Source organism: Grus americana, chromosome 1 (genome assembly GCF_028858705.1).
Source record: "Grus americana isolate bGruAme1 chromosome 1, bGruAme1.mat, whole genome shotgun sequence".
Taxonomy (NCBI): Eukaryota; Metazoa; Chordata; class Aves; order Gruiformes; family Gruidae; genus Grus; species Grus americana.
Window position 1 is genome coordinate 55,665,018 of NC_072852.1, and position 15,097 is coordinate 55,680,114.

Here is a 15,097-nt window from a genome sequence, read left to right on the forward strand (position 1 = left end):
CTGTCATAGAGTAACTTGAAGTTAGCCCGTGCACAGCCCAGAACCTGGACAAGAGGTAAGGGAGCCACAGCAAGCAATGCAAGAAGCTGATAACGCAGGACTGTCGGCAGGCATTCGAAGGTGTCGGTGCTCCAGAGCCACCTAGCCCGCAGCTGCTGTGGCAGACAACTGAGAGAGGGAAGAGAGGAAAGAGAGGGAAGGGGGAGGAAGGGAAGGAAGGCAGGCAGAGCCGTCTGCTCCCGCCCCTGAGCCTTGCCCCAGCCTTGCCCCCGGCCGGGCCCCTGAGCCCCACCACAGCGCCCCCTGGCACCGACGGCTACAGCGCGCACCTCCGCCCCGGCGCGTTATCGCGAATAACCGTCCGCCACCGCCCGCCAAGGGGCGGAGCCACCCGCTCATTTAAATAACTTGGTGACTTATTTGCATACTGCCAAGATGGCCGGCCCTGGGATTGGCCGGCTCCGAGGCAGCCCCCACTGCCGGCCCCTGTGCCCACGGAGGGGGCGGGGTCAGCCGGGAGAGGGGAGGGGACGGGACACGCGACTTATTTGCATAACGGCCCGGCGCGTGCGACGGAGGGAGGCGGTGTTGGTGCCTGGAGCGGGTTCCGATTTTGAATCTACGGCGGCAGCACCGGGAAGGCGGCAGCACCGGCGACTGCCGAGCACTGGGACAGGAGCTACCGCGGAACGCAGGGGCACAGGTACCGCACGTCCCTTCCGGGGCGCGAACGGCCGGGCAGCGGCAGCACTCTATCCGAACGCTGCCCCGCGCGGCGGCGGCGGCGGTAGTGCGCATGCTCCAGGGCTGCAGCTTTGCACACGCGCCGCTGCGCGCACCCACACACTCTCACAAGCGCAGCGCAGCTACGCGCACGCTGCATGGGAGCACGTGATTCGGCTCCAGTGCAGGCGGCGGCGCGCATGCGCGTTGCTGTTTTCGCGCAGAGGTGGCAGCAGGTGGGGAGCAGGGTGCGGAGAGACGCGTTCCTCCGTCCCCCACGTGTGGAGGGATCCCTGTGGCGGCAGCTGCGGGTCACAGGTAGGTTTGGCGTGGGGCAGGGCACTGCTGGCGCACTCTGCTGTGTCCTGAAGGCGCAGAGAGCTGGGCAACACCAGGAAGTCTGTCATGCATCAGTGAGGTGAGGTGGAGGTACCTCCTACGCTGCGCTGGGCAGGTGTTTGGGTGGGACAGTGGTGCATATGGCTGGTGCCTCAAAAACATTTCCTTACTTGCTGTGTGAATTGGGGATGCCGTGACCTGGGTGGTGCTGGATGCAGCTAGTGGATATCCTTGCAAACACAGCGCGTGCGGGCGTTGAGTGTTGTGGTGGATGGACGGACTGTAGAAGTAATGAGGAAAAAAACATTTTTCTTCTTGTTGCGCACAGTAGCGTGCTGATGAACTTCAGATTAAGGTTTCTGAAGCATACAGGCATGCTAATTTACTAGAAATGAAGGTGGTACAGTGGAAAACAAACAAAAAAAGGGCCTAGTTATGCCTTATTTATGTGATGTCATCAATAAACAAAGCCAGAGTGGCTACTCCAGGTTGTTGTGGAGACCCACATGAAACAATATGGGAAAAGTTAACAGTTTACGTAGTATATTCATGTAAAGGAGGTACATTTGAACTTCTAATTTTCTTTGAACTTAAGCATTTAAAATACTGAAACTGTATTCATGGTTAAGCGTTTCAAATTTTAATTCTGATTTTACACTGGGGGCTGTTAGAGATGTAGCATTGTCCTTGAGCAGTTTTTTCTTTTAACTGGTTTATATCCTCCTTATTAGATCTCGTAATCTTTGACAGATATCCAGTGACAATACCTACATTAGAATTTTTTCTTGTCTAACAGTAATCTTGAAATAAGTGTTGTAATATCAGTGTGACCCTTAACACAGATAGGCTTGTTGGATGGAAAAATAGGATGGAATTGTTGATGGAAAAACATTCTCTTAAAATGAAAGGATGAACAGCTCAATTGTTCTAGGCAACAGTCAATAAGCTTAAAAGTGCAGCCTTCATGCAGTCACAGAAAAATAACACTTGTACATCTAGACAGCTTATTTAACATGCTGTCTAATTGGTGGAAGTAAGAGTGTGTTAATAAATACGTTTGGCCAATATCCCAGATTATATAAGCAAATACAATTTGTTTGTAATAAGTTTATTGGAATTTGCGTGTGCAAGATCAGGATATTCTACAAGCATGCTATTTGGCTTTCTTTTGCAAATTAAAATATTTTGGGGGCCATTATCTGTTATACTAGTTCGTTCTAGCTACAATTTTTACAGTTATTAATATTTACTTCATGTTTGGTTTTTTAAAAACAAAAACTTGGAGAATGTGCTTAGTTTCTGCTTAAATCTGAAATTAATAAGTTAAATATGAACTCTGTACACAAACAGCAGGTATCAGTGTAAGAAATAGTCTTTTTCTGATTGGGTACTGTTTTGTGTAGTCCTACAGGAAGGTATAAAAGAGAGTAATACCGTGAATATTAAGAATTCTTTAGAGGGGGGGAAAAAACCCACAAAACCTACTGCTATTTGATATGTGATCTTGGGTAGGTAATTTCTCGGTTTTCAGGTCTGTGAAATGGGGCTAATGATAGTTGTCAGCCCATCATAAAATGAATTCAGTAATGATTGCATGAGGACTTGTGCAATTCATGAATCATGCCAAGTAAACCCACTATTTATTCCTTAAGTCTGGCAATTATCTTAATATTTTATATGCTCTGGAAGTATCAAATCAAGTTCTTATGTACAAGTAATCCAGAAAGGAATTATACTAATAATTTTGGATTGCAATACAATTTTTGATAAATGCCAAATAATTAAAATACAGAAAAACTTGTTTTGTCACTGCTTATAGCTGCCTGTTGTGTGTTCCTTTTCAAAGAATTTCAAGAGATCTTCGTGTTCTCATCATTATGTTCTTAGTTTAGTAGACCTAATCCATTGCTTGGAGTAGGAGGCTTTTTATCAGCTCCAACCTTGCTACCAAGTGTAGCAGTGCTGAACTGATGCTTCCTGTGATAACGTGGAACAGTGTTGTATTTTGCTGTATTAATTAATTTAACAAGGCTGTCTTGAATGTTGTGTAGGCTTGAAACTGATCACGCTTAACAGAATTGATTCACAGAAGGATACAATAATTATATATATCAATTGAAACAGTCATTTTGCTGCTCTTATTGAGGGACCTCTTCATAATGGATAGGAAATGAAAATTCTGTTTTCAATAAGACGCTAATCCCAATAGATATGCGTACATGCTGTACTCTGCCGTGTTTGCTGATACCTCCTGCTTTAACCTGTATTGTTATGCCCATTTCACATATTTAAAAGATCAACATTAACTGTACTATGTTAGTTTTCCTGTACTGGCTCTTCTAGTAATGCTTCCAGAATTTGGGGCGTAAAGACAGGAAATGTGATCTAATATAGACATATGCTTGGCTCACACCCCCCCACCCCCTAGCATGGGAGGTGATCTGGCTAGCCAAGAGACTAAACAACCTATGAATAAAAATAGTTTCATTTTAAATATTGATTTAACAGAATCTGTTGCAAAGAGAAACAGTTTACATGTTAAATTATTTTTAAAATCCAATTTTAGTAACTGATTCCTAGTTAGTAACTAAATCCTCATTTTAATTGTGTGTGTTTGATTTGTGGGAGAAGGCATTTTTTTCTGTTACAGATTAAACTTCTGGCTAAACCAGAAATTTTATTTTCCTTCCAAAGCAAGAGAAAAAATCTAATTTCTCCCCATTTAGATTTTTTTAATGGTATAATTATTAATTAGGCTTATGTGGACTTACTGTCAGGAATTATATTTATGCCAAAAATCTTAGGGTTATTCATGAAATGTAGGTAGTAAGGCCATGGTATGTTGCTCTTACTTAAATAGTTTGCAAGTTGAATGCATTTTTTCCATTTGCTCTCCACCTAGAGTTTTTCTATATTGTGTGCTAGTCATAAATTTTATTATGAGTTTATTTTGGAAATTACTACAGTGACAAAGATGTACATCACAGTTTCATAAGGGATATTAGATGAGGAAAATAAGTTGCAAGTTATAAAGCTGTTATGAGACACGAATGTGGGGGGTTTGGTTGTTTTTTCCTCCCCAATATATTTTTATATAATATTTCTCTTAAATGCAGTGAAATCTAAGATTGTTAATGTCTTCCAGTTAAATCTGGCTGGACTCTTTACTTCTCTTTTGTATGTGACATTACTTTGAGAAATTTACCTACACACACAAAACAACTGGGAACTCATAAACCAGCCAACACAAATGATGTATATTTGTAACTCTGGTATTGCCGGTATACTCAGTGCACTATATGCCATACTGTATGAAAAAACATTCTCCTGTTTCGACCATACTGTAGGAAACAAAGCAGTGACTTACCCAAATACAAGAGGGAGAGTAAGATATGGTTGTTGTGTGGAGTTTTTTCTTTCCTTCTTTAAAAAACATAATAAACAGAAACAACTAAAACAGCAAAGCAAGCAAATAAAACTTGATTTTGGTTTTTTGGCAGCTCGTTAAGCAGCAGAAAGTAAGGTTGTTCTCTAAAGTGATCTCTGTAACCAGCTGTTCTTGTTAAGTTGGACAGTTACAGAATGTCTTAATCTCTGAATAAAGTTTAGATGTGAATTGGGTAATACTTCATATTTAAAATTCCTGTAGCTCAGTCTTGTTCTGGATGTTAAAGCCTGGTGGCTGATCCCAAAGAAGGTAAAGTGTTCTTAGCTTTGAGATTTTTCAATCAGGAGGATCTGGAGCATGTATTTTCTCAGCCATTGAGTTCTGGTTGTCCTTTTAAATACAAAATTTTGCATGATGTTGTGGGATCTTAATTTTAATTCTCCTGAAGAGATTTTGTGTATCACTCATAGTGTGTTTAGGTGTCATACCTTTTTTGTTTGTGTGTGTGGGTTTGTTACTTTTTTTTTTCCCTCCCTATTTCTGTAGCAATAGGGGTCAGAAAATCCTTGAATTCATATGTAATGATCAGATGCTTCCAGAGACTTAAACATTCTAAAGTGCATTATTAGCCTATAAATCTGACTATAAAAGTGAGTGTGATCAATTTTAGAGATATAAAGTACTGATATTAGTTATCCAGAAACTGGATCTGCAGAATGCATTAGTGGTTTTTTTAGAATGGTAAAGATTGAACTAGACCAATACATTCTCTAGCTTTTCAGGGTGCGAACAATTGAATTGTGATTCAGAAATGGGAGCCTGTTTTGGTTGGGGTTTTTTTTGTCTTTAGTTGCATATTCTGGCTTTAGTGAATGTTATATTTCTCATCTCTGTTCTGTCCTGACTATTTCTGTGCAATATACGTACGCAAAAAAATCCCAAAGTTAAGAGTAGAATTTCAGCTACGCTTGAGTTCTGTGTGGCTTTGTGTTTTATGCTTTCATTTGAGGTTATGTTAGACCATATTAAACAAAAACCAGAATGCTGTTAGTGAAAAAGAAATACCTGCATGAAACTTAAAAAATGCATAGTAAGGTTCTTAAATGGCACTTAGGAATTCCACTAATAAGCAAATATGTTTAACAAATAGAAAATACCTGTTTTGCCATTTTCTGCTTAAATTAAGCTATGTGACAAAAATGTTTCATTGTGTCACAGCCCTACGCGGTTCTAGTATAGTAGTCCAATGTTATGTGATCATTGTTTGTCAGTTGTTCTAGCCTTAGTAATTATTGAGAGACTTGTTGGTTTTCAGTAAATTTGACAGAGTAGTAAATACCAAGGATAATCAATTTCTGCAAATTTTGTGAAAACAAGCAACTGGGGTGAGGAGAGGCTACCATTGTCTCCAGTGAGGGAACTTGGCAGTTACATGTTGTTTTGGGGGGATAACTTGCTGTCAGTCAGGACATAGGTATTGTCTGTCAAAGCAGTATGGAAGCTGACATATCAGCACGCAACTTAAGCCTAGATGCGTACGTGCACTCGCCCAGTGTGGTAAGGCACCAATGATAACCTGAGGTTACTCTGATAAAAAGTAGCAGGACAATGTTTATAAATCTGCAGGAAATGTGGTTTCGTTAGTCCCATTGCTCACTCATTATCTTGTTTAGTACCACTGATGTATACTTTTTAAAACTGCTAGTGTGTTTAACTGCAAGTCTGCCTTTTTTTTTTTTTTTTAAGTAATGATTCCTTGGTGGTGTAGCTAAAGGCATAATAGTAACTATATGATATTAAATAAATGCTTGATCCTCATTTGCGTGTCAGCTTCCATCATATCGTTGTGGAGGAATTCAGAACACTATGTATATGTATGTATATTGTATAAATGCCCTTTATTTTCCTTTGTGATTTGAATAACTTTAAAAAAAAAAAAGAGCTATGCCCTGTACGATGTTTTATTTTGAGCTGTGCATGTTATAAATGACTAAAAACTGTACTCATGAGTTATCAGCTCTTTTTTCTTCCAAGAACAAACAATAAATCATGTGACATCTTAGTAAATTAGATGGCTGTGTGCAAAGTATTTTTTTAATAACTTATTTTCTAAGATATTTAGGTAAACTAATACAGCTTGCTTGCTGTATGTAACTTGGATATTTTTAATACAGGAAAATGTTTTTCTCTTCTAAATCCAATTTCTGAAAATGCTCTTCAGTAAATTCATGTACTGAAAGCACAGATTTTACAAATGGTATGACTGTGGATATGTCAGCTGTTAAAATAACCTGTATATTTGCTCCATCATTTTGTGCTGTCCTGAGCATTATACTCCATTTCACAATAGTGTAAAGAAATGTTATGGTAAAAACAAAAAACCTAACATGAAAGAAAGTTCCTTCTACTTTTGCTGCCATTTTAGTGCAGTTTCCAGAAGGTCATTTGGAAAAGATATTGCATTCTTCTTTTTTTTAAGTCTTGCAAAATGTGTTTAGTAGCAAACTAGCACATAAACATACATGCTTGCTGACTTCAGTCAATATATTGAAAATGTCTTTCATTGGTCCTGCCATCAAGTGGTTTGGAACTATGGGAAGACCTCAAACGTTGTGCAGACTTTGACTTTCTGGACTCTAGTGTTCCTTGTCTCGTGATCATCATGAACTCTTTCTTTTCCCCTATAGTTTAAGTAGTTTTTATCTGCGAAGTTCTTGCAGTCCTAAATGATAGTCAAGATGTTTCTTGAAGCCAGCCTACTGGCCTGTGTAAATATAGGAAGGTTTCAGCAGATGGTCTATTGAGACTTCAATTCAGATGCATACAAACAGTAGTGGTGTCTCACTGATTTCATCAGTATAAGAACTGTTTTGTCAACTTAATGTTAACTAACATACAAAAAAAAAAAACCTCAATAAAAAGGGTAAATGAGAGAAGTGGACGAGATGCAGTTTGCATACAAGGAAATGTGGATGATGTGTAGCATACTGCCCTTGTAACATGAAATGACATAAAGCCCTGCCTGAAAGTCCAGAATTTTCTGCCTCCCCTTGATTCTTTAGGGTAGGAGTCCTAGTATAAAGTCCAACTCTATGTAATGGTATTTAAAAGAGGTGTGGGGGGTTGATATTACTTATACAGGGCAACAATTAGAGAAATGACAGGGTACCATTCTTCTGACTTTCTTGTTTGATGTTCATGAGAAGGTTGGAAAATGGCAGCTCTGTTGTAAAATTTAGCTTATGACTAGAATAATTGAACTTGCTGAGATACTGCAGTGTGTTGGCATGTCAACAAAAGAGGGCAGAGTTAAGGTTGTTTCTAGTTTTTATTATGTGTTTAAGAGAAATCTAAACATAACAGGTTAAGTTTCAATTCCATTCTGAATCTTTTTAAAATGCCTTATTTTCTTATTTATTTTTGATTTTTAGGGAACCTGTATAGATTTCACCCTAAGTAGCAGTAAGAAATGGTAGTCCCATGCTAATATAGGAATTCCACATTAGTGCAGGTTCACTTTAATATTTCCTGGACCAAAGCATTCTCAGATGACTTATTTCACTCCTAATTTTGTGTTTAATTAAATGTCAGGTTTAAAATTAGTTTGGTTAATATTTTTTAACAAACTAACACACCTGTGTATGCTAAATAAAATATATTGAAGTGAACTCTTGAGTAAATGCATATGGTTTCTTACCATTCAGCTAGATTTTTTGCAGCTAGGTGTCTGTATTAATGTATCAGTACCTCAAGCTTTCTGACAAGGTGAGGCGATTGACTGCAGCAACTAGAGTGTGACATAGGTTCTGCTTTCTCTGGCTCAGTGAAAGTGTTCTTTGAAATTTTTTTTGCCAAGTAGTTATGCTTATTCAAACCTATTTAAGTCATTGAGTTTCCATGTATCGAGCTCCAAGACTGAATATTAGAGAATGAAGTGTTGTACAAGTGCAGCCCTTGAGTTCTGGATTAGAACCTCCCCAGGTTTTTCTTGAACTTCCAGGAGTGGAAGTTAGAATTCACCTTTCGATGTAGGAATTTTGTAGGTGCACTAAAAGTAGCAATGTCTTAAATAGAAGAGAATTCTGCTGTGGAAATCAAAGTGTATGCATATTGTATATATGAAATACTAAGTTTGAATTTTGAAATGTTACAAGTTACTGTAAATCCCTGTAAGCTGAAGACGTACTATGTATTAAGTTCACAGTAAGCAATGTGAGGGTTTTAACTCACTAATAGAAAACCTTTATTTTGAATTTGTTGTAAACTTGATTTTTGATTGTAATGAAGTTGTTCTCCAGTCTTCACAAATTTGTTTGAGAGACGTATCTTTTGGGCATTTGAACTTCAAGCATATTTTAATTTAGTCCTCTGAATCTGTACAGTATTCTCAAAGATGATAATAAGCAATGTAGCTGTTCACATGTATGTGGCGGCTGCTTTTTCTTGTGTTGCAAATCATGCTTTTCCTTTTGTCGTTGTATTAGCCAGATGGTGTATTTCAACTTTTTTTGTTTTTAAAGTTTGGAATACTAACTGTGGTGCTGATGAGTGCATCAGACAACTACTGTTGGCATGATTAATCAGTTTTGAAATAACCAGCTACAGCTGGCAACAGACATGCCCAGTTATGCAAGTTTAGACATTTTCATAAAAGTAGTAGATGGAGGACATGTTCTCCCACTTTTTTGAGGGGGCTTGATGTGTTGGGTTAATTTTGGATCACAAAGACTATATTTTGGTACAAGGTTAGGAATAATTCAATGTTAATTTCCTTCAGGATCGCCCCATGTGCACTTGCAGTTATTTTGTTGTAAAATAGCCATATTTGGATTTTGTAGAAGAGGTGTATGTGATGAAGTGAGGCAGATACAGAGGAGCTCCCTCCAGAACTGATCCACAGTTGGCTGGACAAGAGCAGGTGATTGGCGTTAATGAAGAGATATTAAAGAGGATCCTGTATTATCTCAAGTTCTGATTGCATTAAAATTGTGTATTTGTTTGACAACCCCTATGTTCCCCTGTAGGTTCTTAAACCAGTTCTCTAGGTACAAACTACTTGGTATGGTTACAACAAAATTCCAGCAAAATTGCTGAAGGGATTCTAGATATGTGTTGTCTTTGAAAAACCTACACAACATACTGCATCGTTTATAAAGAATTAGATACTTGATTTCTGTGGGCACTGTAGTTCTGGAGTGTTCTTGGGTTTTTTGCTAGCTTCCTTATTTATAAAGTGAACTTCCTCTTTTTCCCCCCAAGTAAAAGGGTTTTATTGGGCAACAAATATTACACAATATTTCAAAATAGGTGGTAAAAAGGTATAGATCAGTTTCTTAAGCTTTTTTTTTTTTTAAGACTGAAATGAGGCTGTTCTTGAAAAGTATTCCCTAATGTTTGTCAGTTCTATGCATGATCTGGCTCTGTATCTGTGGCTGTTAATATGTGACATGGATTCTGAACTGCCTGGAGTCGGGAGGGATTTGAAGTATGCAATACAAATCCTGGATCACAGACCTACCAGGGCTACCTCTCCATGGTTTTTGGTTTATTTTAGTTTTCTCATTACCAGTGGTGCTTTGAGTAGCTGCAATGTTGCAGCTGTGCATTAACCACTTCATGCCTGTCAAAGAAACCATTCCTCTGGCCCCCTTCTGCTTGTGCAGTTTGTTGCAGTGTGGTGAAGAGGGGGTGCTTTGCTGTATGAATGTTTTATCCACTGCCGAGTTGTCACTGAGTGGCTGGTCTTGAATGCACGTTGCAGCCATCTTAATCACATTTTCAGTGCAGCTGAGACAGCGCAGTTTCAAAATGGCTGATGAAGTGCTCTTCATTGCAGCAGTTTAGCTTGACTGTATGCAAATGAGCAGAGCTGTTGGCATCACATGCTCCAGACCTTAGAGGTAAGCACCAACTCTGCTTTGCTGAGAAACAATTTTAAATTTAGTTTAGGCAAAATTAATTCTAAGCTGTATAAAATATCTTAAAATACTGTCCTTTTTTTTTTTTTTTTTTTTTTTTTGGTCAACAGGAGGGTGTGGTTTTGGTTGCGGTTTTTTGTGGGTGGGTTTTTTTTATTTCCCTCCTCTCACTGAATTAATTCATAGACCTCTATCCTTTCTCAGTTATAGCGTAGATTGGGTGGGATGGGAGAGATCAAAGGTCATACCCATATGTCTTGGTAATCAAATGATTTCATTTTGGCTTACTTCCTTACCAGGCCAGAAGAGCTCTCACTTTATGCTGCCCTTTCTCAAAAGCTTGCCTCATACTTTTAACTAAAACACAAACTCTTTATGAACTTTGTTAAATTTTTGTAACCAAGTGGTTAAGTTTACATTTGATTATCATATTTTCAATACATAACTTTTTCCAATGGTAGATGAGAACGATAAAACTTGTGTAAATACACTGGAATAACAACAGTTATGTGAATGTTCACTATTTTGCAGGTAGCAGTTATTTGCTAATCACGAATAGCACTACCATAAATTCTGCAGAACTGTTAAAACAATAGAATGAAAGTTTCAAGGTAAATTATTCTTTTATTTCTTTTGTATAACTTAATTGAAATCCAAGTTTCAAAGTGCTAGTGGTTTCACATGGCTTAGTCTTCTCCTGTGTGCGTTACTGGTTGGTGGTGTAGTGTCTAATAGGTGTCAGTGTCCAGGGACGTGAAGGTGGGAGAAAAGCAATGCTTAGCTCTTCTCAGTTGGGGATGGGGGGAACAGAAAAGGAGGAGAAAGAACACTTTTCCTCACGACTCACTCATATTCTTGTTTTGTGTCTGTCTCAAATACCTAGTTAAGGTCTTTATGGGATCTTAAGATGGATATGAGTTAATTTGAGAGTAATTAAATAGGCAGTTACTTGAACTTCCAGAAATGTATCGGGAGCAGCAGAAGAGCTGGATAACTCATCAGTATGCAGCTCATAGTATTTTCCTGAAGTTGAACTTGTTGCTAAGGATGTGGAAGTCAGTACTAAATGCCTAAAAGTTTAGTCCTTCCTCAATATTATTGCACATTAATTTGGTGCTTTTAGCATACTCTATAAAAAAGCACTTGGTGATTAAATCAATTTTTAGGTATCTGTTCCTATAAATGATTAATACACTGTTTATAAAGAAACAAAGTATTCTGAGCAGATAGTGCAGATCAGGTTTTCAAGAGATGTGGTTTCTCCATGTTTACTGTGTGCATTTGATATGAAGAAATTAAAAAAAAAAATATATAAGTAAAATACGGGGTTTTAAGCCCAGGCTGATTGCTGACTTCAGCTAACTGTAGATTTGTAAGCAATTGGTCATAGGATTTTCCTGCTTTAGAATAAAAGATCAGTGACAGGAATAATGCAAATGCGTGGTCACAGGTAATGATGAAATACAGGTAGGTAGTTTTATTACTTGTTTTATTGGTAGTGGAAGTTTGTTTAGTGGATTTAAGGCAGATTTTAGTTCACAGTGGCTTTTCTTGATTGGGTGAGATAGTTAAGATCCCAGGAACATTTGGGCACTTCAAAATGTCTGAAAACTTGGACAACAAATTCTCTTTAAATGCATTTATCTTGATATGATGGTAAGTTTTGCCATACATTCACCTCATCTAATGAATGCAGATTAATAATGTAGTGAGATTTCCTTCTTCTCATCCCCCAAATAATAATAATCTTTCTGGTTTTCTGTAAGATACTGAGTCAAGTCATCCTGACTCCAGTCTTACGATTATTGAGGTTTGTGTGGGTTTTAGTCAGTTATTGTTGTTGATTAATTCCAGCTGTTAATAACTCATATTGTTCAAAGCAAGCAGAAACAATTCGTTCTTTATAGAGAGATCACTGAACTCCTACATTGTAATCATTGAAGTGGATGAAATTTTATGTCTAAAACGTACTTTACCATATACATCCTGTGGTGGTTTTGTTGTTGGTTTTTTGGTTTTGGTTTGGTTTGTTTTTTTTTAAAAGGAGCATATGAAAATGTTACAAAACAGTAGGCATATAAAAATTGTCAAGTGCTATTGGTTCTGTTGGTTTTGGGGTTTTTGTTAACCTGCTCTTTAATGGGAACGTGAAAAGGAAAAGTAGCATGTGTTTTGACATTCACTGTAAGGAGTGGTTCTTCACATGTATTACATTTGAGTAAAATATTGTACGTTCACACCATGGCTCTCATACAGTCCTTTTTGTGCCTTTTTCGTTGCCCATGGTTTTTTTTTTCTCTGTGAGCTGAGTAAGCTTACTCCCATTTTACAGAAGAGGCACGGAGAGATTGCTAGAGTTCAGAGGAAGGCTCTTGTCTCAGTGTCTTCTCTTCCCTTTGGCTTTGGTTTACTTTGCTCTTTAACAGGCCATTTTGAAAACAGTATCAATTCTTGGAAATGCTGTACAAAATGACTGGCCCAGCAGGGAGCTGTACCCATTTGTTGTAGTGTGCTGGGTGGGTAGTGTGGGGTTTTGGTGGGGTTTTTGGGTTTTTTTTTTCCTCTTTCCTAAAGTGGGTGTTGGAATGTAAAGTATGGTAGGTTTTGAAACCTATGTTGCATATGGAACACATCCGTGTTTCCAGAAGTCCGAGCACACTGTAATGCTTGCTGCACCATAGTACTGGTAGCTAACAGCATGGTATCTTCTCTGCTCCTTCCTATGGTGTTAATAGCTTGTTCTTTAGTAGTCAAAAAGAAAATTTAAAACCACCAATTTACCTGCATAGGAACAAGGCATTTCAGTGCATGTTTTTTTTTTAAAAAAAAAAAGGCGCTTTTATTAAAGATATAAATTTTCATTATTTGAATTAGAAATAGTTGTGTATAATGAATTATCGACTTCAACCGAATTGATCACTATACATTTTTAATGCAAGATGCATTGTCAGACTCTGCTCAGTGTTCTTGTGTCTGCACACACTTCTGAGACCTGCTGCTTTCTAGAACTAGCTTTGTACTGCTGATAGGTAAACTTGAAAGATGGGCTTTCAGAAGTAAATAAATTGCTAATAGGGTAGCAGTCTCAAATACATGTGACTTTCAAAGAGAATTACCCAACAGTAGTTTACTATGAAGGAATGTATAGATTCACTTTTATTTTTTTCAATTCATTTTTTTGTAAATGGTGTATTTGATTATAGGAAAATGATTCTACTTGTGCTCCAACTATTTGGATAGTTTTTCATTAGTAAATTGTACTTGCTTGAAACCATTCTAACATGGCTTGATTATTTTTTATGTTCCTCTTAAAACTCAAAATTGTCTCAATTTGCACAGCTGCATCTTCTGTTTTGGTAGATATTTGGGGAGCAAACAATTTCAGGCAGGATTCGAAACAAACTGGAATGGACTGATGAATTAATGCAGTACTGTTTAATGCACGCAGATCACTTTCAAACAGCTGACTTGTTTGGTTGTTTAGGTACTAGAAATAAATGGTTACCAAGCACTTAGAACTGTTTTGAATCTTAAATACATTATGACTATTATCAAACAGTTAACTTGGACCTTTATTTTTAGCTATAAACTTTACTATGTTTTTCTCAAGAATGTAGTGTCTTCAAAGGAGTTACGAGTAAGGCAAATGTTATTTTTTTCTCCCTGCATTATCTTGATTTGCAGGTTAAGATCTGTCAGCTTCTCAGTGTTTAGTAAATGACAAAATTCTTCCTGTAAATTTAAGTGAGAAAAATGTGATTTTTTTTTTTCCCCCTCTAAAGTTGATAAGCAAACTGAGTATTTTCCCTTTCTTTAAAAAAGGGGGGGGTGGAGGGAGGTGGGGAGTACAACATTAGATTGTTACTGCCTGGAAGTTACCCTGTTTAAGACACTTTTTCTCACCCCTTTGCCACAGTAGAAAAGCGGATGCAACTAGCGTCAGCCCTCCTTCCCTTTCCTGCCTTCCCTGCTCCTTCTGTTGGTATAGGCTTCTGCTGTAAAATACAGTGGTAGACAGTTCTCTGCTTCAGAAATGAACATAATTTTCTGCGCCATTCAAAGACCAATGTGAGAAAAGCTTGGGAACTACCAAGCTTCTGGCTGACTTATGTGAATAATTTGTTCTGTTTCATGCTTTGGAGAAGAGGCAAAGTTGGAGGGGAAGGGGCTGTTTCGGACTCTGTGTGTTGCCTAAAGGCCCGGGGCCTTTAATTTTCTTTTGCTCTATGGTGGCATTTTCCGCTGCTGCTTTTTTGTTGTTTTTTAGATCAAGCTACTAGTGAGAGATTTTTTTTTTTTTTAGACAAACTTTGTCAGTGAGATGCTTTCCTATCTGAAACCGTGTCCAAGTTCAGCAAATCATTCTGTGGCAGATTTTTTTTGTACCTATTCTGAGATGAATCAACTGACATTTAAAATTTGAGGATGTTGTCTTTGATACCTACCAATTGAAACCATACAGCTAATAGTAATTATTTTGAATGCAACTGGCCTTATTATGTTTGGCTGTAACACCTGCTCTTTAACGTTGTTTCTGATGAGACTAGAAAATCGTGTGCATGTTGAAGGAAGAGTCCCGTTACCTGGCTTTGAGGAGGCCAAGTCATAAAAGCTCTGGGGTGTTTCAACTGACTGCATGCTAAACCTGGGAAAGGCAGGCAGAATACAATTGTGTTATTATTTATTATCCCGGCTTAGAGTTCTCGTGTAAAAAGGGGGGGGGGGGGGA

The 15,097-nt window shown here is 38.2% G+C and overlaps 1 protein-coding gene across 5 annotated transcripts in view; it reads left to right on the top strand.

Annotated features, from left to right (window-relative positions):
- Nucleotides 1-545: 545 nt before the first annotated feature.
- The window catches only part of ATF7IP (activating transcription factor 7 interacting protein), a 119,153-nt gene continuing 104,601 nt past the window's right edge, over nt 546-15,097 (top strand). The window contains exon 1 of one of the 5 annotated variants that reach the window (XM_054831335.1): nt 546-703. Coding sequence is in view for 1 of the 5 variants with exons in the window: in XM_054832067.1 (XP_054688042.1) it covers nt 10,966-10,979 (14 nt within the window). In the remaining 4 variants the exon portion in view is untranslated. Of the gene's footprint in view, nt 704-807; nt 1,042-10,904; nt 10,980-15,097 lie in introns of those variants that run through there. The other 4 variants (XM_054832234.1, XM_054831424.1, XM_054832146.1 and 1 more) reach the window with 4 other exon arrangements.